The following is a 23,091-nucleotide window of genomic DNA, read 5'->3' on the forward strand; positions in this document are numbered from 1 at the left end:
ATCTGGCCTCTGTTCATTTCTTAAACTTACCATATCATTTCATCATAGGGCTAGCTATGATATCACTAATGAATTTAGTCATCCTTTTCATAGGGAAAATGGTACATTTATGCATCAGCAGTGCCTTTCTGTATGTATCAGGGTTGTGTCCACTCAATAAGTAAACAACTGTATGAATTGTAATCATTCAGATAAAGTAGAATTGGATTTAAAAATACTGGAAAGGCTTGAAATAAAAGATCTTCACTAGGTTTTTCAGGAATGTCTCTCAAAACAACAACAATAACACTAACTGACCAATAAAAACATATACTATACAGAAGTTACAACAATACAACACCTCCCACTGCTTCTCCCAAAAGTAGTGCTCAGTGTGTAGGAAGCTGGAGAATGGGTCCTGAGAGACTGCTGCTGTGGGAAACATTCAAACAGCAAAACTGCATCATTCCACTAGTTTTATCAAGCAATGAGAGGATGGCTGGAGAGATGGCTTTAGCTGTTATGGCAGAAGACCTAGCAGGCTCATAACTATCTGTAACTGCAGACCCATGAGCCCTTGTAGTGGATTAAGTAGGTATGGCCCTATAGACTCATGTGTTTGAATGCTTGACCCATAGGGAGTGGCACTATTAAGAGTGCCCGCCTTGTTAGTGCCTTGTCACTGTTGGGGCAGGCATTGAGGTCTCTTATGCTCAAGCTAAGCCTAGTGTGGTACACAGGCTCCTTCTGTAGAACTCTCAAGTCCTCCAGAACCATGTCTTTTTGCACATTTTCATGCTTCCTACCAGGATGATAATTGAACAGAACCTGTGAAATTGTAAGCTAGCCTCAATAAAACGTTTTCCTTTATAAGAGTTGCCTTGGTCATGGTGTCTCTTCTTGGCAATGGAAACCCTAAAATAGCCCTCTTCTGGTGTTTATGGACATCACACATCTCCACACAAGCACACAAATATATGCAGGCAAAACCATCTATATACATAAAAAATAAAAGTAGAACAAATCTTTAGCATAAATAAATAAATAAAGGAGATGAAGGAGATTCCCCCCATTTATGCCTTCCAAATTTAAATGAGTGCACCTTATTGATTAATACTAATTTGTGCCAGAATTTTAGCTGCAACAGTCTATAATAGATTTGCTTTCTGGCTTTTACTAAGACATAAAATGGCATTCAACTTAATGAATCTCTTTACCATATCAAAAACCACTGACGTTCATTTGAGTTAGTCTCAATTCTTTCCTTCCAGCTGTAGAAATGTGGTAGGGAGTCACTCTATTTGACCATGTGTGTGTGTGTGTGTACATATGTGTGTGTGTGTGTGTGTATGTGTGTCTGTGTGTGTGCATGCATGTGTGTCTATGTGTGTGATTGTGTGTGTGTGTCTGTGTGTGTGCATGTGTCTCTGCATGTGTGCATGTGTGTGTTTCTATGTGCATGTCTGTGTGTATGTGTGTGTCTGCATGTGTGTTCCAAAGATGTTTTGCTAAATTATACTATATAGAAAGAATTTTGAAAGCACAAGTTCATGTTTTATTTTTTGGCTAAGTGTATAAATACAAATTTATTTTGTAAATTTCATCCATATTTTGTATGTGTTTGAGGAATTTGTATATATTTATTTTTTCCTATAGTTTTTGTGAGCTAAAAAACAACGTAAATATCTGAATTGGATTAAGACATAAAATCCAGAGCTGGAGACAAGAATTTAGAGGCCATCATGATTCTTAGACTAATTTAAGAAATAAAGTCTGTCGGATTTGAATCTGAAAGAAATAAATAATTGTGGAGTTGATAATATAGGTCAATAACAAAGAATTTGCCTAGGGTGTCTGAAAATTTGGATTCCACCTGCAGTGAACCAAGGAAGGAGGGAAGAGGGAAAGAGCGGGAAGGGAGGGAAAAAGGGAAAAGCAGAGATAAAAAGGAAGAGAGAGAAGGAAAGAAAGTAGAAAGATTGGAAGAAAGGGAAGACCATTAGCTTTATTATAACAATCAAGAAGAAAAACAGAAGAAGGAGGAGAAGGAGGAGGGAGAGGAAGAGAAGGAGGAGGGAGAGGAAGAGGAGGAGGAGGGAGAGGAAGAAGAGGAGGGAGAGGAAGAGGAGGAGGAGAGAGAGGAAGAGAAGGAGGAGGGAGAGGAAGAGGAGAAGGAGAAGGAGGAGAAAGAAGGAGAGAAGGAGACGGTGACAACAGTGAATACTAAGAGGAAGAGTGGAAAAGGAAGAAAGCACTTCCCCAAAACCAGGCAATGCATACTACATCAAAATGGCATTAGCCACAGAGGGATGTGGACATGTGTGGTTACACAGCTCATCAATATCCTTTGAGCTTTTCCGAAAGGCTGTGTGCCAAGTTTGAAATACTTTCTCAGATCGCCAGGATTGCTATAATTATATAATTTTTGATACAGCTATTCAAAAAAGAGATAAACTTATTTTTTTCTTTTACAAGAGAAAACATAAAGGTTTTACCTTAAAAGACCAAATTCTGTAAAAGTCTGTATCAATATTCAACATAAGAACTGCCACTTTTTCCCAGAAGAATAAAATCAAAGTTAAAACCTTTGCTGATTATTTATGAACATTCAGCCTTGTTGCCTCTGCTCTCCAAATATTTTAGCATTTACTGGGCATGGCTTATTTCCCTCAGAAGATTCTAAAAGTGTGAATATATTATCTATGTATGTCTTTCTTCTTATGTATTCCATCTTGGATAAACATTTTTTTTAATTGGTGATGAAAAGACCGTTTGAGGAAAGAATCTACTAGTATCTACAGCATGTACCATTTCCCTCCACTCCAGGTCCTGCCTGGCTTCAGGAGGTGGCCTCTTCAGGTTCTATGTCCCTGCTGTTAGGCATCTAGGCTAAGGTCATCTGTATAGACTCCTGAGAGCCTCTCCCATCCCAGGTCTCTGGGACTTCCTAGAGACTCTCCACCTCACCCCCTGGGAGCAACATATTTCCATTCACTCTCCTGGACCCGTAGGCTTCTTTCATTTTTCTCCCCATACCTCATCCTGCCTCCCTATTTCCCTCACACTACCCTCTCTCACGCAGATCCCTTCCTCCCTCTGTCTCCCATAACTGTTTTGTTCCCCCTTCTAAGTGGGAGTCAGGCATCCTTACTTGGGCCTTCTTCTTGATTAACTTCTATGGGTCTGTGGAATGTTTCAGGGGTATTTTGGCTAATATCGCCTACAAAATTTTTGACCCAAAATTTGTCCTATATAAAAGAAATACACAGACAAAGATGGAGCAGAGACAAAAATAATGGCTGATTGGCCCAACTTGAGACTCATCCCATGGGCAGGCACCAATCCCTGACTATTAGTGATGGTCTGTTGTGCTTGCAGGAAGGAAGTTAGCATTTCTATCCTCTGAGAGGCTCTACCCAGCAGCTAACTGAGACAGATGCAGATACCCACAGCCAAACATTGGATGGAGGTCAGAGACCCCTATGGAAGAATTAGGAGAAGGATTGAAGTCCCTGAAGGGTATGGCAACTCCACAGGAAGACTAACAGTGTCAACTAGTCTAGACCAACCAAAGAGTGTACACAGGCTGATCCAAGGTGCATATGTAGCAGAGGGCCATCTTTTCTGGTATCAGTGGGGGTGGATGCACATAATTATTCAGAGACTTGATGCACCATGGTGGGGAGATAAATGAGTGAGGCACCCTCACAGAGGAGAAGCGGGGGGATAAGGGGAGGAACTCTGGAAAGAGGGACCAGGATGGGGAATGACATTTAGGATGTAAATTAATTAATTAATTAATTGATTGATTAATTAATAAAAGGGGAAATGTATCATTTCACATATTTAATTAGTGTGCACACAAATGGAATAATTTGCAGGATTTTGCTCAAAAAGAGAGTTTTTTTTCCCACAGACATTATCATCAAATTTCCTGGTCACCAATTTTCTAGTAATTTTCCTGTTAAGTCCTTTGACCATTCAAATGTAACAAGAGAAACTGTATAATTCATATCTGCTATTTTCCCCTTCCCAGACAAGTAAACAGCTAGAACTATAGCTTACGTTCTAGTCAGCCCTTTAACTGATTAAATGAGGTGTATCTAACTACCAGAGGACAGTGGCAATTTGGTTCACCCAGACTACAACCTACAAATGTATGAGTACCAGCTAGATTCACATAAAATATTAACAATGACTTGTATGCAACTGCCTGGCTGTGATCTCCAATAATGCCAACTAGAAATTAGCACTTTATTCTTGATTTTATCAGAGTGAAATTTTGTTGACTGCTTTTCATCATGAATAAACTGGGATTTTTCCCAGATTTTGGTAAACTGATCATGGGGTTTGCCCTCAGAGTGTAGAACTATCTAATGACTATGTAGTCTGAGAACAATGTGATCCCTAGTATTTTTGCCCAGCTAGATGGCTAATAAGACCACCCATGTATAGAATCTTAGCAAGGTTCTCAAAGAGGGTCTTCATGCCTAAAGCCTTGCATATTTAAATTTTGCGTGGTTTCCTATTCCACAAGTAGAATATACCAGTTGGGGGAAGGGAGAGAATAGTGTTGGGGAAAAAAAAGTGCTATCTTCAGTGATTTGCTGGCAAAATGTTGCTTCTTGGGCTCTTATCTATCTTGCTAGAAGAAGTCTAAGTTACAGAGGGAGAAATGTTTCTGCCAGGGAACCCAACAATGACTCCATTGAGTCGGGGGTTAAGATTTCTGCATGCTTCTCTTGAACCAGGAGGAAAAGAAAGAAGCTACTGTGTTGACTGCTGAGGTTGATACTGATGAAAACGCCAATAAATAGTTAATGGTTCTCTAGAGAGTAACAGTTGAGAAGACTAGAACACTGAAGTGGGAATATGTGCCATAGTAAACCATGGGCATATACAAAGAGTTTATGGCCAAAGGAGCCGTCTAGAGATAAAAATGAGGAGGATTGCGTCAAATGCTTTCAAACAATTCTCTTTGGGCACAATCATTAATAGCAGTGGTGCTATCAGTTTGAGGTTGAACAGAGAGTTGCAAAGCATGTCATTGTCTAATCATTTTTTATGAGGCTGTGCTAGCTTCTATGCCCACTGGTGGTTTTGATCACCTTTTGTGACAGCTGCTATCATGTAACCAGAACCTCCTGGGATTCACTTCTCTCTATTCTTAGGTATTTACTTATTTTGTAGAATTGAAACAAATGCCTCAGCTCTGATTTTACTGACTTTCGTGTAAGCAACCAAGAGGAAATTAGACTGTTCCACCATATAACTAAGGAGTAAGAAAAATTATGTCTAGAAGACAAAGGAATCCTTGGGGCATATATTACTAATATACATTAAAGATAATTAAGGTCAATTATGATGGGGAGTAAGAAAAAATTACAACTCAAAGCTCATAAGACTGCTAATGGTCTAGCCCACTCTGGTGTGAAGATATAGGTCACACACAGAAGTAAAATGATACAACCAGCTGAGGCACTTGCTTAAGGCAAAGGGAACACAGAGTAGAAAGTGACAGAGGTGTCACAGGGTAATTATGAGTTGTTAGTGACTACAAAGCAATGACAGAAGTATAGAATAAAGAATAAAGACAGAAGTGTGGACTACAATTTTCATGAATATTTATTCATTTGTTTTGAACATATTATTATATGTGTCAAATGCAAATATCTTGCCTTTCTTTCCTCTTTTTTTTTCTTTTATTATGTGATGCATTGAACTTTATTGCAGCATTTCAAAATCAGTGACTTTTATATCATATTGTATGCACCCATGGATTTTTGCTATGGATTATTTGAGTCTCCCGAAGAACCATGTGTTAAAGCCTTAGTTACTGATATACCATGGTGTTCTATCTTTCCACGAGCAGAAGCACAGATTAAACTATCTCAAACCTTGAAACAAAATAGACCTTTCCTCCTTATAACCTTATTAATTCTGGTATCTTATCATTAAAGTTCAAAGCTGCCTAACACAGTCATCAAAGATAATAACCATCACTACTTTAGCCTGGTTGGTCCTTCTTTCAGAAAAAGTCTTTTGTGCATTTACAGTTGTATTTGGGGTAGTTGTGGCATGTGAGGGAGAATCATGACTGTATTATTATCTGTATGAATGACATAAGCATGGGATAAGGATATATTTAAAGATGCCATGGAGGAGAACCCCTGATTTTCTTCCACACTCTCAGTTCTTTACTGTGACACAGAACAGTAATTTCTACTGCACATCAACTCGGTTTAATTCTCTAGACACAATCAAGCGGATACTCCATAACTGAATGTAGTTGTGAAACCCAGAAGAGAGCCAAATCTCAAAGGGTATGGTCTCATACCCACAATACTTCCACTGTCTGCGCAGATGCCCATTGCATGAAATTCTCCTTCAGATAACCTAAAACATTTGCCAATTAGAAGTTCCCCTAATGCTATTCTTGGTTTAGTCAGTTGGCTAGACTAGCTCACAGAAGTGAGAAAAACAGATTACTTATTGTTGATATTTTATAAAAGGTATGACTTAGAAATAGCTAGGTGGAAGAGGGTCAAGCCAAGGTATGTGAGAACACGACATCAGTACCTCATCCCCAGCAGTGTTGTGCTCACTCTTCCTCTACAAGGTCATTAATTCAAAAACTCTCTGAATCTCACCCTTTAGGGTTTGTGTAAGGCTTCATTATAGAGGTGTGGCCAATTAAATCATTATGCACTGGTCGTTAGGTGGATCTCTGGGCATTCTTCCCTCTCTAGAGATTGGGAGACATGGTTCAAAGTTCCAGCCTTCTAATCTTATATCTGGTTCCCCTGGCAACCACACTTCATACATGCAAAAATTACCTTAGAAACTCAAGGGTGGCTGAAAGGAGTTTGTTATGTATGACAAAAAATATTCCTTTCACCCTACCACTCACCACTTTCCTGGACAATTACAAGGACTTTTAAATTTCTAGACAGAAGTCTTGAAGACCAAATATGCTTTTATGCTTATATCACAATGTCATCCCTGTGAGGCTGACAAAGATGAAATTTATGCTCATCAATTTGACTGGGTCACGAGGTACCTAGCTATCTCCTCATACAGACCATACCCAAGCTGTCGATGGGCTGAACAGAGTCATAGTCCATGTAGTGGCTATTCCTGGTTGTCAACTTGACTATATTTGGAATGAACTACAATCCAGATTTGGAAGGCTCACCAGTGACCCTTATCTGGATCTTAGTATGGAGATCTTGAGCCATAGTGGCTATGGATTCCAGAAGATTAAATCTCCGAGTTTAAGGAACACACCTTTAATCTGGGCTACACCTTCTGCTGGAGACAATATAAGGACATTGGAAGAAGGGAGTCTACCTCTTGCTCCTTCGCCTGCTTGCTGTGTGAGACTGAGTAACTGCTAGATCCTTGGACTTCCATTCACAGCTGCGACTGATTCATTGTTGGGAATTGGGCTGCCGACTGTAAGTCATCAACAAATTCTTTTACTATATAGAGACTATCTGTAAGTTCTGTGACTCTAAAGAACCCTGACTAATACAGTCCACCATGGAAAATGGAAATCTTCCTGATTCTCTTTATGCTTGAACATTGTTTTTTGTTGTTTCTGCCTTTAAGCCCAAACACTTATAACTGTTGCTGAGTCATAAGCTAGAAAATATGACAATAATATTAATTTTAAAAAGCTTTAGTCATCATTAATATTTGTGTGTGTGTGTATATATGGGGGATTGTGAAGGGTAGATAGGCATATTCATGTTCTATCACACACACATGAAGGTTAGAGGACAACTTTCTAAATTTCTCTCTTTACATCTTTACTGACTGATCCATCTCATTGTCCCCTTATCATTAAATATTTTGTATTTCTAGCTTGTCAACTGAAGATATTGGGATATATGAGCTTATATTGCCTTAGGACCCAATATCTTTTTAAAAGAAATCTCTTTAAATACATAGATGGCTAGATGGAAGATAGATGAGAGCTAGAAAGATACATACATAGATACATAGATTACACACCAATTCTATTTTCTTGTATAGCTCAGAGATGAGTGAGAATCAAAGTCTGAGTCATTCCAACACCAAGTCTTACTGAGTGCTGAACCCGGAAAATCCAATACCTCCTGCATGTCTAAAATACAGAGCATGCACAGCCACTGCCATTTAAAAGAGAGAAATAAGGAAGCAGAGAAAATTTCCATACAAGTAAACAACAGGGTGTGGTCCCAAGGCTTGATCAAAACCTTTGACAGGATGTGCCAGGTCTTGTTCCTGGGAAATCAGCGCTCAGCAGTCATTGGTTGCAACCACAGCTGTTGTTCTCTTAAGCCAGAGTCATAGGCCATTGATTGGACAAATCAGAGCTCATGTAATTGGGCCTCTTTACATGGCCTCACTGGATATTTTTCTACTTAGAAGATACTGGTTTTGGGTTTTTTTAAATTAATTAAATAATTAATTAATTTTTTATTAGATATTTTCTTTATATAAATTTCAAATGTTCTCCCGAAAGTTACTTATACCCTCCCTCCGCCCTGCTCCCCTACCCACCCACGCCCGCTTCTTGGCCCTGGCATGCCCCTGTACTGGGGCATATAAAGTTTGCAATACCAAGGGGCCTTTCTTCCCATTGTCTGATGGCAGACAAGGCCATGTTCTGCAACATCCTTAATCATAAGGGAAATGCAAATCAAAACAACCCTGAGATTCCACCTCACACCAGTCAGAATGGCTAAGATCAAAAATTCAGGTGACAGCAGACAGCAGATGCTGGCAAGGATGTGGAGAAAGAGGAACACTTCTCCACTGCTGGTGGGATTGCAAGCTTGTACAACCACTCTGGAAGTCAGTCTGGAGGTTCCTCAGAAAATTGGACATCATACTACCGGAAGATCCAGCAATACCTCTCCTGGGCATATACCGAGAAGAAGTTCCAACTGGTAATAAGAACACATGTACCATTATGTTCATAGCAACCTTATTTATAATAGCCATAATCTGGAAAGAACCCAGATGTCCTTCAACAGAAGAATGGATACAGAAAATGTGGTACATTTACACAATGGAATACTACTCAGCTATTAAAGCTACTGATAAGTGGATATTAGCCCAGAAACATAGAACACCCAAGATACAATTTGAAAAACACAAGAAAATCAAGAAGAGGGAAGACCAATGGGTGGATACTTTATTCCTCCTTAGAATAGGGAACAAAATATCCATGAAATGGTTTTGGTTTTTTGCTTGTTTTGTTTTGTTTTGCTTTGTTTTGTTTTCAAATATGCTGGTGGTTCTCTACCTGGGTGCTGTGGTTCTCTGAGGCATCTCTGGCAATTAGATACAATTACCCTACAACATACTTAGGTACATACACTGTGAGTCTGCATCTATCCTGCTAGAGTTGCACTTATGGTGAATACAAAGTGAGGCCCCAGAATTGACTATGAACATCTTCAGAAAGATAATAGCTGGTGTAATGATGCTTCCCTTATGCGTAAGCCAGCCCTCAAAAATCTTAAACTTGAGACTTATGCATGGAAAACCTCCCTCAGTGGCCTTGGAAAGTCTTCTTGGTTGTGGCATTTGTTCAGGACACTACATGTTTCCTTCTGTCCAGATTGTTGATGGATTTTCCCAGTATCTCAGTGAAAAGAAGCTGGCTTGCATTGAGATGTTGGATCCATGGGATTATTATCTAATTTGCCCTCATTCTTTATATTTTCTCTGGAAGTTCTTGGCTTTTATTGTAGTTTTGTTTTGTTTTTGTTTGGGTCTTTGTTTAATAGAAAAGCTAAAATTCTCCTACAATTTTGAGTTCTGCTTTCCTTTTGTACAATGTTCTAGGTCATCTTTCTTCCTGCACTCAAGGATAAAACCACCAAGCCCCATTGATGCTTTCCTTAGCAGTTACCCTTGCCAAATATTCCATTTCATGTCTCATGGGATTTATAAAGCACCGAGCTCTGAACATGATTCAGCCATGGTTTTGCTATTTAATAGTAAGCTTTCTTCTGCTTTCTAACAGCATCTTCTCATTTCTAGCTGAGACCCTGCACCACGACTGTGTTCACTGTATGTACCTCCTTCCTCTCCTGACCCCTCTCAGCATAATCATTTGGAACTGTTGATTTACAGCAATCATCTTCTTAACTTAGACATCATGTCTCTTTCAGTGCCTGCCTCTTACTCAATTTCAAAGCCATTTCACGTGTTTTATGCATTTCTTACAGCTGCAACCAACTTTATGAGTAATAATTTTCAGGCAATTATGACAAAAATATCATGGACTGTGTGGTTAATAAACAACAGAAATTTACTTTTCATAGTTCTAGAGTCCAAATCAAGGTGCAGACAGATGAGTATCTAACAAAGGCCAACTTGTTAATTAATGAACTTTCATGAAAGGGCTGTTTTTGGAAATACAGACAGACATATTTACATCTCTGCATAACATCAAAGTTCATTAAATAACAATAAATTCATGAGCTGTAGTATTTTTATGCCTTTAATTCATCAATTACTTTTAATTTAATGTGGTAAACATGACCATTGGCAGTCTCAGGTTCATTTTTTCTAATATTAATTACTAACATTAACTCTCAGATTGCATGTTATATTTCAGGAGATGCATATACACATGTACACACACATGTGCACACACATATACACACATGCATATGTATTATAGAATCAATGTGAAAGAACGAAATAAGTTTCTGTGTTCTAAGAGGGCTGTCCTCAGGCATAGAGCTGATACAATGGCATGGAGAGTCATGGGAGTTGAGCCTTGAAAACATCATGCCAAATGATAGAATTCAGTCACAAAAGACCTACAAATTACTCATATATATATATATATATATATATATATATATATATTTGGTGAAATATGCACACTGGGTATATTTAGAGATTTAAAAATTACATTATCAGTTCTAAGAGCTGCACCTGGAAGTACATAGGAATGAATATTAATGTAGGCAGAGCCTCCCTTTGGGTGTGATGAAAAAGTTTTATAATTTATGTTGTCAGTGACTGAACAAACAATGATTGTAAACTACTGAGTCGAGTATTTTAAACAGGCAAATTAAATGCTGTGTAAATTAAACTCCAATAAAGATATTTTAAAAAAGAAGACAGAACTGTCATTACCCTCAGTTTTATGATATGCTTCCTATCTAAGAACATCTTCCTTCAAGGCTATCAGCAGAATATAAAGCAATACCTTGATGACCAGAATATTCTATAGAAGTCATTTTTGCCAACTTTAAGTGAAGAAAATATCTTTTAAGGGAACTGCAGATAAGTTTGACTCTGAATAAAATTCTGAGGTAGCAAAGTTCTGATGAATATCTTTGGCCTTGGAAAGACAACACAGCAAGATGAAGAGGCCAGAAAAAACAACTGAAATTTGTTTTTATTTACAAATAAATCAACACTTTAGAAACAAACTTGACAACAGCAAGCTGTTATAAAACCATTCCATTCATAGAATCGGGTAACATTTATTGAACAATGATCAAGTGTGTCTAGAAGTCAACCTCCCTCTGAGTTTTCCATGGTGTTAAATAATATGTTGGCTTCAAGTTCTGACTGATGATCAGCCTGAATCCCTGTATTTGATAGCAGGGTTAAGATGGATGTAGGCTACTTTGATCATAGAATTACAAGTGTACTCCATGCTTGTTGAAGTTTCCTAAGTTAAAGATGTTTAAAATGATACATATTTATTATTTCACAGTGTTTTTAATTGTTGCAAAAAAATGACAATATTTCTCACGCAATTTCCACCATACTACAACACTAAGGAGAACCTTTTGACAACACACATTTTTAGCGGAAGCTGTATTGCTTGGGACTCTAAATGCAATTACAGGGCAAATGTGGCAGCCTGATACTACTACTTAAGTCAATAACGCCAGCAGTAAAAGCAATAAAACAATTAAGATTTAGATAGATACTCAGTCCATGCGTATTAGTTACTTTGATCTTCATAACCTTTGAAGTATCTATTATTAACTATCCCAACTTTGCTGATGAGAAAATTGAAGTTAATAACTTGAAATACATGCCTGAGTTCTCAAAGTCAGTAAGAAATTTCACGTAAAGAACTGTGTACTTTCAGATAATTGGGTAATAATCACAGCTTTGAGGTCATAGCCCCTGTATTAGCTTGTCTTTGCCTCGTGTTAAGCACCTAGAATTAACTGCTGAAAGGTTACAACTGTCATTTGTGCTATTAAAAACAATCTTGACTCACTGCCTACTGAACACACAGAGAGACTGTACTTCATCGCTCTCTTTCTATTTAATAGTGCCATGTGATCTGCCCTGGCCAATGACTTGTGACCCAACTAATAATAATAATAGCACAATAGTAATGATGATGGGTTACTTCTGAGCCAGAAAGGATAGATGGAAACGGAAGCGCATGTTCTGGTGTTATGAGGGATACAGTGACTATATCACTTACTTTCATTCGTCTAACATGGGCCCATGTGCTCCATCCACATGAAGTCATGTATGCACATGAGTTAGCCTATAGCTATGTTTGGTACAAACTACATCTTCTTAGAACCCTGCAAAGAACACTGTTCACTAAGCCAGTCCATATTTTGTTCATTGTAATGTCTAGGCTATGGAAATGTATGATGAGCTGATTTCTTGCCTGTGAGCCCATGGTGACAATGTGCTTCTTGATCAGATGTAATATTATATGAAATGCTTACATTGAGTATGTATCCATTCACAGGGATGCCAGCAGAAATGTTAATGACAAGGAAAGCACATTCCTATCTGGGATGTGTGCATTTTGAATGAACATGAATCTCTACCCAATCCTCAAGAACAGAAGTCCAATGTAATCAGTCTGCTGCCAGATGGGGATGCTGGCTATGTCCCACATACCAGGCAAGCTGCTCTACCGAGGGTGTCATTATTGGTCTGTGTTGTAGGCAGATGAGACATGCAACAGTAGAACCTAGCAGGTCAGCATTGTGAAGAAATTCCTATAATACTGACCTGCACATGAGCTCTGTCTTGGGAGAGTTATCCCGGAGTGCATGACTCTGTCTACCTTATCTTTAAGTCACCTTTACAAGGTGGGATATTTCACATACCAAAAGAAAAAAAAAAGCTTAGGTCGTGAGCCTTCTGAAAAGCCCATTCCCAGGCTTCCTTTGGATCTCTTCACTAGTGAGGTTTTCCATTCCTTGACAACTCAACCCAGTCATTTGCAAGTAGCCATGATTTGATATAGATTTAATTTTCTAGGCTTTTCTCTCTCAAGGCAGAGTATACAACCAAATGGCATACTGGAAGAGCAGTTCTCAGCTTGGGGGTAGTGAACCCACCGGGGGCCAAATGACCATTTCAGAGTCTGCCTAAGGCCATCAGAAATATCAGATATCTAGAACACAGTTCATCACAGTAGCAAAACTATAGCTATGAACTAGCAACATAAATTTACAGCTGGGGCTCACCACAACATGAGGAACTATATTAAAGGGTTGCAGCATCAGGAGGGTTAAGAACTGCTGTGCTAGAAGTTTTACCTCCACCTTCATCACTCTCCTCAGGTTTGCCCCTCAGTGAGACTTTTTATCTTTTTCTTCACCATTTTAATTGCTATTGGCCTATTATGAAGAATAGCAATATTCTTCATGCGAATATTCTGGGAAATAAAATGACAGGACAGAGTTTCATTATGTTACCACTACTCAAAAGTTTTGGACCTTGTTAATTTAAACGCTTTAGTACCAAATAAGAATTCCTCCATGGAAGAATCCTGCAACAGCCCCTTTTAATGGGAAGCAGAGATTTCAGGAGTCTAATAGAGCAAATAGCATATACTGAGTGATATACATATTGGACAGGCTTCTCAGAGGTGTTCCCCCTTTTCAGCTAGCAACTCAAGTCCTGGGTATCTGAGGCACAGTGGACTTGTATTTTACGTTAAGATGGAGTTGAGTATCAAATTTGCCTGTTGGAGACTGAGGAGTGAATTAATTATAGTAGAATTTTCCTATTGTCCTCCCCTTTTCCCTCCTCTTCATCTTTGATGACAAGGATCAGTATGGTTTTCTCTGCCTTGTGAAATTTCATGATACCAGATGACTTGAGTCAAGCATGGGGTATAAAGGAATAGAACAATGGGGCCATTTTTAATGACAATTGTAGGGATGTTCTTAAAAGAAAAAAAAAGAGCATAATACTGATATCAGGGACAAATCAGGGATATCCTTGTCCATAGCAATATGGGAAGGTGGTTTGGCTGCTCAAAACCAAACAGCACCCCGCAATGTATTTACATTAATGCACAGGGCATGTGTTAGGCTGTGATTTGAGCTGTGTATCTGCCATTTTTTTCTATTGATCTTTCAGAGTCTCTTTTATTTATTTATTTATTTATTTATTTATTTATTTATTTATTTTATGTTGTCTGGGTAATTCTGTGAGTCACTGTATCATTAAGAGTTTCCTGGTTCAAAGTCTACCAATTAGAAACTTCAGACATCTCTCCATAGCGACAGTAAGATTAGAGAGGAAAACACAAATTGTTTTAATAGCGTGCATCCTTTGTAGGGCTCAGCAAAGAGTCATTTTGAATAAGTATGTCTCATAATGCGCTTTACTAAGATATTTCATGGTTCTCAACCTAAAACCCATTTGGTTTGTTTACTAAGGAATATAAGACACACAATCTGTCTGATAAAACCAAAGGAGAAACTAGGACCAGACTGTCATTTCACAAGTCTTACTAAAATTGATGGGACTATAGATAATTCCTGGAAGACTGGCAGAACACAGTATTTTGGGGACAGCAACCATAAGGCAAAGGAACATTTTGTACATTTAAGTAGCCAGTGACCAGGCTGGATGCTATGTGGGTCATATCCTGAAACACATTGGAGGTCCTTAAATAGTTAAAAGGGGATATATTGAGGAACTGTCTCAACCAGAAATAAAAATATTTAAACTGGGAAGCTTTTTATCTGTTTCCCCTCCCCGTTTTCTTTTTTCAACCTATGTTATAATTAGCTGGCCTCAAAGTGCAAGTCCTCTTGCCTCAGCCTACCCTGTGCTGAAATTACAGTCAAGCATTCCCATATTTGGCTCTTACAGGAATTTTCATTTAGAAATTTAAAGAAAGAAAGAAGAAAAAAAAGGTAAGGCCAAAAGGAATAAATAATAAAAATGGAAGCTAGTTCTAACATATATCAATTAGTACTCAATTTTTCATTAACTTTGAATCTATAAAAAACAAGCAATGAACAACTAAATAGTTCCAGCTTTGCACTGGTTGTATGAAAAGGCATGCAAGATTGTTTCTTTCTCCTTGCAATACCCAGGGCTGCTGCCAGGCCTTGGAGCTTGGAAACATTCTTGCACATTAACTTCAGGAAGAGTTCCAGGAGAAAGCTATGTTAGAAAGTAGCTCAAAATAATTGTTCAGCCTCAGCTTCCTTAACTGGACAGTCAAAGGACAACAAAATCCTATCAATGGGAAAAAACAAACAAACAAACAAACAATCGAAAACCAGGAGGTTCAGATGTCTTTAATTTTTGCATTAGTCTCTGTAAAGACAGACTTGAGAACGGGGAAAAAAGTCACAACCCGGGAAAAGGGCACTTTTCAGTACAGGAAATCAAGCTGGGTCAGCTGGTTGTGTATATAGATCCTGCCACTTCATGCACAAACCTGGTGGCCCTTGGCTGTGTCAGGGCGAGAACACCACCTCCTGTCCTCTGGATCTCCATGGCCCACCCTGGCGGGGTTCCTAGAGTCAGAATTTAAAAGTCGGGCGGTAGATCTGAGCCAGGTTGTGGCTGGGCAGGCCCCACCGCTCTCCCGCCCCGGCCAGGCGCCGCTGGCTCCCGCAGTTCCGCGTCTGCGCACGGCCGAGGGGCAGGAGCTGGGCTGGCCAGGGAGGCGCAGGGCGCCTCGGGAGCCAATGGGCGCGCGCGGGGGAGCCGGGCTGGCAGCGGCGGCCGGCTGGGCGCGCACTGCCGGGATGGACGGCGAGCGCCTGGCGTCGGGCTCCTCGGAGCTGGCGGTCGGGGAGAGCCCGCGGGGCGGCGCCCCGATCCCGAGTGGCAGCGGTTCCTGCAGCCTGCTGCAGGCCGATGTGCTGGATCTGGACGAGGACGAGGACGACCTGGAGGTGTTCAGTAAGGTGAGGGCAGGGGATGTGGCCATGGCCGTGGTGGTGGGGACTGCCTGTCCAGGGAAAGTTCCAGGGTGACTCAACTCTCCAATGGATCTGGAGCTGGGGACAGTACCTCCAAGGCTGAACTAGTCGTTCCCTCCTCCTCACTTTTATCTTATCAGTGGCAGGGCCAAGGCTCATGGAGTCTGAAAAGTTCTGATTTTTTTTTTTTCTCTCTTCGTCTTTCCATTTTTCCTTGCTTGACAGCGCGACATTCCTCACCGTGTGCGCGGGTGGCCTGAAACTCGCCCCCCCCCCCTTCTTGACAATCCTAAAGTCCAGGAGAGCAATTGTGATTGCCTTAGTGCAGGGAGGTGGTTTTTGATTTACGGTTGTTATGTGTAAATGGGAGAGTTGAGTCACATTCTAAGAGAGTCTGGAAACCTGTGACCATTGGGTGTAGAAATCCTTTCAGGATTGAGAAAGCCTGGCCTCTACCACAGGCAGAGTTGAAGACTTTAAGTTGGGCAGTTATTCTGGTCCAGCCCTTAGCTCCAGTCTGCATATTTCCTTCCCATTTGCCTTGGAAATCTAGCCTCAAAGGCGCTCCCTGGCTAGTGATATAATTAGACAGAAATGGACATACGGGCAGTAGTGGTAGACTTGATGCAAACTTGCCCTTCCTGAAAGTTGGAAACAATAACAAAAAATACCTTTCTTTTGGCACAGTCCCAGTGTCACAGCAGTTTTTCAAAAGTGCTCAGTGGGAACATTGGATCAATGACTATTCAGTAGTGACATGTTGCCTTGAGATGTTACATCAGCCCACCAACTTAAAACTGTTAAACAGAAGTTAGCAAGTAACTAACACCCTTGGACTCCAGTGCAGAGCTCACAAACATCGTTTTGCACCCCTAGAGCATGTGAGATTGTATACCCAGTTGCATTCTAAGTAGATGGTATATCAGTTATGTGTGCGTAGTCTTTCTTTGTATTTGAATTATAAAACTGGGTTTATTTCACATTTAGTTTCAATACTATAAAATTTTAATATCTATTTGTGTGTTTATGCACTCATGCCTGCGTGTGCACACACACGCTCCTTTGTGCACAATTGGAGATCAGAGCTCAGCCACCATGTGGGGTCCAGGGGATTGAATCCAGGTCAACGGGTCCCATAGCAAGCACCTTACTGAGCCATCCAGAGTCCCAATAATGTTTTTTTTTTCTTCATTATACACACACTTTATGTTCAGATCAGTGTGAAACGTACAAACGTGAGAATGGAGTGTTGAGATTGGAAGTTGTCTATCAAAATAGTCTGGAATTGCTGTAAAATCTCCAGGTAGCCTCTTTTTTCTAGGCTTTGTATCCCAGGACTCCCTTGGAAAATCCCCATCTTAGTGAAGCCCTGTGGTTAGAGATGCTTCTGAGGTGGCAGAGCTATTTATTTGCTTGGGTCCACGGGAATGTTGGGGATTGCTGAAGTTATAGATGTTCTCTGTGAGAAGGAAATGACGGATTGAAGCCCTAAGCCGTTTGAGAAGCACATTCTTCAGACATTGCCTAAAGCAGTATCAGAATAGGGGAAATCTCCACAGGAATCCAGCCGTTCGCCGAGCTTTCTTTTTAAAGGTTATTATTGGAAGGCATACACTCCACAGACAGCTGTACTGGTGGTTTTGTATTCTTCTAAAAAAAAATTATATATATATATATATATATATATATATATATATATATATATATATATGGGTTTCCAGACCTTGTATGTTTCAGACATGCACAAATGCTCCCGGCCTTCTTGGCTGCTGCTTAGCTTCTTGGGCTTGCTGCCTAGAGAACGTTAAGAACTATGCCCTTAGAAGTTGGAAAGGATGGGTGTAATACTGGTTAAAGTCTACAGAGGACACTATGCTGGAAACCTATTCAGTTACTCCCAGGCTCATTCCAAGTTGTTAAAACTTTCAACCATTAACCATAATTAGACAAGCAAAATGGTGAAGGATTCCATTGGGCCAATTCTTTCCATATTCCTTCCTCCTTTCCTCCTCTCCGGAGCTCTTCTACCATCCAGCCTACTCCAAGATGGGATCTGTCCAGGAGTTAGTAAGCCAACTCTCACTGCCCCATAGTGCTTTAAGATTGGTGGCATTTACATTGATAAGTCACATTTTTTTTTTCCGTAGACTATTTGTGAAGCCATTCCCTTTCAGATCACTCTAAAGAATAAACACTTTGACTGATAAAAATATTTTCCTTCCATGGTATATTCTACACACATGGCAAATACATGTTCTTCTGTAAAAGGCTCTAAGTATTCTTGGGAAAAAACATGCAGTATATGTTTCTTCCTATCATACTCGCAAAACCTAGATGCCAAAATTGACAGGCACTAAGCAGCAAAATACCCCAGGGAGAATGGGAAGGAAAGCAACCTGGGTTGAGTTTTCAAAAAGCCACCGGAAAGTAATTGCTATCAGGTCTAAAAGGAAAGGAAAAAAGGAAGCGCAGTAAGGTAGTAAGTCTTTAAAAGATTAACTAAAGGAGACCAGACTGGAGAACATAACCAATGGCACGGGGCAATAAGGTAAAAAGAAAATAATATGCAAATAACAGCAATTATGTAAAACTTGTCTTTGAACTTGGCCACAAGGAGATGAAAGAAAAATTACCTGAAAGAAAAGAGGCTAGTTCCTTACTTTTTTTTTTTTTGGCAGATATAGGCATGTGTTATACAGGTGTCTGCTTTGTATACATGTTTACATGAGCTTGTGCACTTGAGGACCTGAGGTTGACTTCCAGTATCTTCCTTGTTCACTCTCCACCCTGTATATTACAAGGCCACCGAGTGAGGCCAGAGCTGGCATTTTTGCTAGTCTGGACAGGAGAGCCCCTTTATCTTTCTCCTGTGTTGGCATTAACAGGCTACTTCCTGTTAACTAATTGGCAGGCTACTTCCAGCCCCACCCTGCCTTTTACTTTGGTTCTGGAGATCAGAACTCTAATAATTAAGTTGTACAGCTAGGACAGACATTACCCGCTGAGCCACCAGGCAAGTTCAAAGTGTCTTCTCTTAGGGACATATTGAACATTATTTGAAAATTACATATACACACAAAGCTGCCTTTATTTTTATTACACACCATCACATCTACTTACTATTGAGATGTAGGACTTTTACCTTCAAATACAATAGGTCAGTACGCTTCTAAAACATGTTAGACCTGGGCTGGAGGGATGCATCAGTGGTAAAGTGCTTGCTGCTCTTGCAGAGGTCCCCAGCACCCATGTGGCACGGCATGTAAGCACCCCCAACTCCAGGACATCCTGGCCTCAAGGGACATCTCCACTTCCACACATGCACACACATCCACACATAGTCATATGAACTAAAAATCAAAAAAGCTCTTTAAAATGGACAATAAAGAAGTTTTGAACTATGAGGACCAGGAGCAGTTCGAGTTACAATCTCTATCAAGGCCACAGAATGGGTCACTTTGTGTTTTGTTTATAAACTTTGGAAAGAAAGAGCTGATCTATAGAAGCCAATATGTCTTCTGTGAATATGGAAACTTTTACATTATTTTATGGTTAAACAGAAGTTTAATAATAGACATGCTTACTTTGGAGGGGTTTGAAAAAATACCACATTCTTGTATAAAAGGTTATTTTTCAGAGAAAATACAGTATCATTATTGAGACACTCAACCTTTTTATTACTATAATGGAATACCTAAGACTAAATCACTTTATGAATAAAAGGAGTTTACTTATCACAGGGTGCTAGAGGCTCAGGGATATGATTATCAGCTCAGCTGGGGAGAAGGCCTCCTGTACTTCATCTGGGTGGAGTACAGGGAACAAGGGAACTATCACATTTCCAAAAAGGAAGCCAGAGGGACCAGGAGAGGCCCCAGTATGGTTTTATATAAAAGACTCTCTTGAATGAACCAAGTCTGTATCCCATGAGTACTCCTTTAAGCCTAAGCATCTCCCAGCAAATCTAACCTTCTTCGGGTTCCACCACCTGCAGTAACCACACACTGACAAAAAGCTCCTAAGGCCATATGAAAACCACAGCAATGACAGAGCGACATACTATGAGCGACATACTATATTACTAGCCAACTAGTCTACCAGGTATATATTGATCTATATAAATATGTAATATTTATAGCTATAATATAATCTATTACACTATGTATATATTATATATCATATAATAAACATTAATTATATATGTATCACATATTTATTATATAGTAATTATATATTATATTATGTATCATATACCATATAGTCTCTATTCTCTTTATTATGATTTTATAATTATACAAATAAATACATATATATTTATATATAAAAAGTTTGGAAATCTATATACTTCATGTTTTTTTTCCCAATCTCTGTTTTGTGTTAGATGCTCTAACAGTAATTACCCTGATAAAAATCAGAATTTTCTTTCATTCTTTAAATGATATATTCATGTAGGAATTACTTATAGGATTTATTATCTGCATTAAGGCACAAACAAGGTCAAACAAGGTCCAATGAAGCACTAAGTCTAATAGTAACAGAAATCCATTTGCATTTCTCTGCTCTAAAGGGAGGAGGTATGGAAACTGTTGCAGGCTGGAGTTGTGGAGAAGGGGGCCAACTGTACTTACAGAGCAACGCAGCCACTGCCAGCAGGGTTGTAGGGAGGTAGAGAAACAACATGGAGCATTCTTTCTGAGTTCCCCCTTGACCTTCACTGTGTAACATGCTCATGTTTTTTGCCAGGAAAGCTGCCACAGTGAGATCATTAGAGGGGCGAGCCTTCTAGCATAGAGGGAGCCCGAGGTTGAAAATGAAGGCTAGCTTGGTTAGACCATACATATTTCCAAAAGGCAGAGAGTAGCTTCAGATGAAGTTTACTGCTGTGCATCTCAGTTCACCTGTTCATCTGTGATGCAGCCTATCATCCTTCTGTCAAGCCACGCGCTCTGTGTCTCTTTCCTGGAATCTCTGGGTGGAGAGGCTGTGACTCTCTTAACCAGTACCAATTCTCCTGGTATCATAGAAACAGTGCTTTACTGGTTCTAAGGCCAGTTCATAAAAATGACCACAGGGTCCTCTTTGTCTAGAGGGGCACTGTCTGCAAAGCCCATCCATGTATTTTCTTCGGATCTGCTGCTATCTGGCCAGAAACACTGCAAGAGGCTGTTAATTATATATGTATAATATAATATTATATTATATTATAAACATATTATATATATATGTTCCAGACTACTACATTTTTTATATTACTTACTTATTTTGAGGAACTGGATATTGAATACAGGGCCTTATGCATTCAAGGCAAATATTCTACCACTAAGTGCTATTCATAGCCCCTAACTGATGCAAATGGATGGTTTGTTCCATAACAGTAACGACTATAACAATTTCCAAGCCTCTGTAATGTCATCAACATTCTCGTCTTAACAAGTTTTAGTAGTGGCTTTGGGAGCAGAGCTGTGGCATTTAATTGGGCTGAATGTTAATTAATGAGGAAGATTCTGGTAGTCATTGTAAGTGAGAATACAGCCAAGGCGTCATCTTAGTGGTTAGGACCAGAGACATCTTCCATTGCCTGTACTTGAAAACCTGGCTCCACTGACTGGACAATTAGAAAATTGTTTCTCTGGGGAAGGTCATTTGATGGCAGTGACTCAGATGAAGATAAACAGTAGATGTGAGGATTCGATGAATGTCTCTGTCCCTCCTTACTTAAGGCCTGTTTCTGTACTGCAGCTCAGAGAGATGAGAGCAGAGGGGAGGCAGAAGGGATGGATGGAGGGAGGGAGCGAGGAAGAGAGGGAGAGCAGGCAAATAACTATAGAGCTGATCATTCCTGTTCCACCCACTGGAAATTCCTCTGCAATCACAGATCTCTTACATGTGAAGTTCTCTTGTATATATATATATATATATATATATATATATATATATATATATATATATATATTTTCTTAAAAGAAGGAAGGAAATTATGAAATCCCCGTATTCTCAGTTTGAGTTAGTGTATGCGATCAGTTATAATATTAAAGGAGGAAACATCAAGCTACGTTGGATGAGGACTTTTTATATGACTGTTTGATAGGTAATCATTTCATGTGGATTTTGGTGCCTGCAAGATCAATATATAGAAATTACCACAGTAGTCTGTCTAAACAAATGCCACTTTTCCAAGGTCACAAGGAACATTCACTGTGCTGTAACTTGAGCTGTCTGTGCCTCCTCTGAGGATCTTCCTCCCTCCTACTTTGACAGGGACTTGGGGAGGCGTTGTTAGACTTGTGTCAGAAAAGGCAAAGAACTGCTGTCTCATCTCCAAATGAGGATGCTCTGTGCATTCTCTGGAAAGCTGTATTAAGGTAGAGCCTGTGAAGCTGCCGAGACGTATTTCTGAACCAATGCCATCGTCTTCCATGGACACTGCAGCTGACAGAAGTTTTGCTACATACACCATTGCTCTGCCTGTGCCCCACCCCCACCCACTGCATGTGCCCCGAAGGAGACTAAGCAGTGGTACTTGCTAAGGTTGTGTTTGGGCGATGGTTGCTGTAAAGAATGTCTTCAGGAGAAGCAAGGTACTTTAGCTCAGGAAATACTTGGGTTTATTCTTTACTCTTTATGAAGAGTCATTGTGAGGTGGGCGAGTTAAACATTTACAGTTTGAGGGTCACAGCCAGGACTGTAGTGCAAAAGAATCAGTCAAGTGTCATTCAGTTCAAGGTTGAGTTTTGTCATTGTTTGCTCCCACGGGAAAGGATTCCCGGATAGAAGTGTTACAACTCCACTCCTGTGGTGCAGGTGTGTGGGTGTGGGAGTGTTCCCCTGTGTCACTATTACAGCTCGGAAGGGAAAGATATCCTGGCAGAGCCAAGGAATACCACAGAATCACACTGCACAGCACACACAAGAGTCTACTGGGAGG

The 23,091-nt window shown here is 39.9% G+C and overlaps 1 protein-coding gene across 1 annotated transcript in view; it reads left to right on the forward strand.

Annotated features, from left to right (window-relative positions):
• The first annotated feature begins 15,947 nt into the window (after positions 1 to 15,947).
• Positions 15,948 to 23,091, forward strand: part of Snx7 (sorting nexin 7) — an 88,253-nt gene continuing 81,109 nt past the window's right edge. The window contains exon 1 of the mRNA XM_021158200.3: positions 15,948 to 16,151. Coding sequence (XP_021013859.1) covers positions 15,990 to 16,151 — 162 coding nt within the window. The 5' untranslated portion in view covers positions 15,948 to 15,989. The remainder of the gene's footprint in view (positions 16,152 to 23,091) is intronic.

The sequence above is a fragment of the Mus caroli genome, unplaced genomic scaffold (assembly GCF_978045245.1).
Source record: "Mus caroli unplaced genomic scaffold, Mus_caroli_1 scaffold_3, whole genome shotgun sequence".
Taxonomy (NCBI): Eukaryota; Metazoa; Chordata; class Mammalia; order Rodentia; family Muridae; genus Mus; species Mus caroli.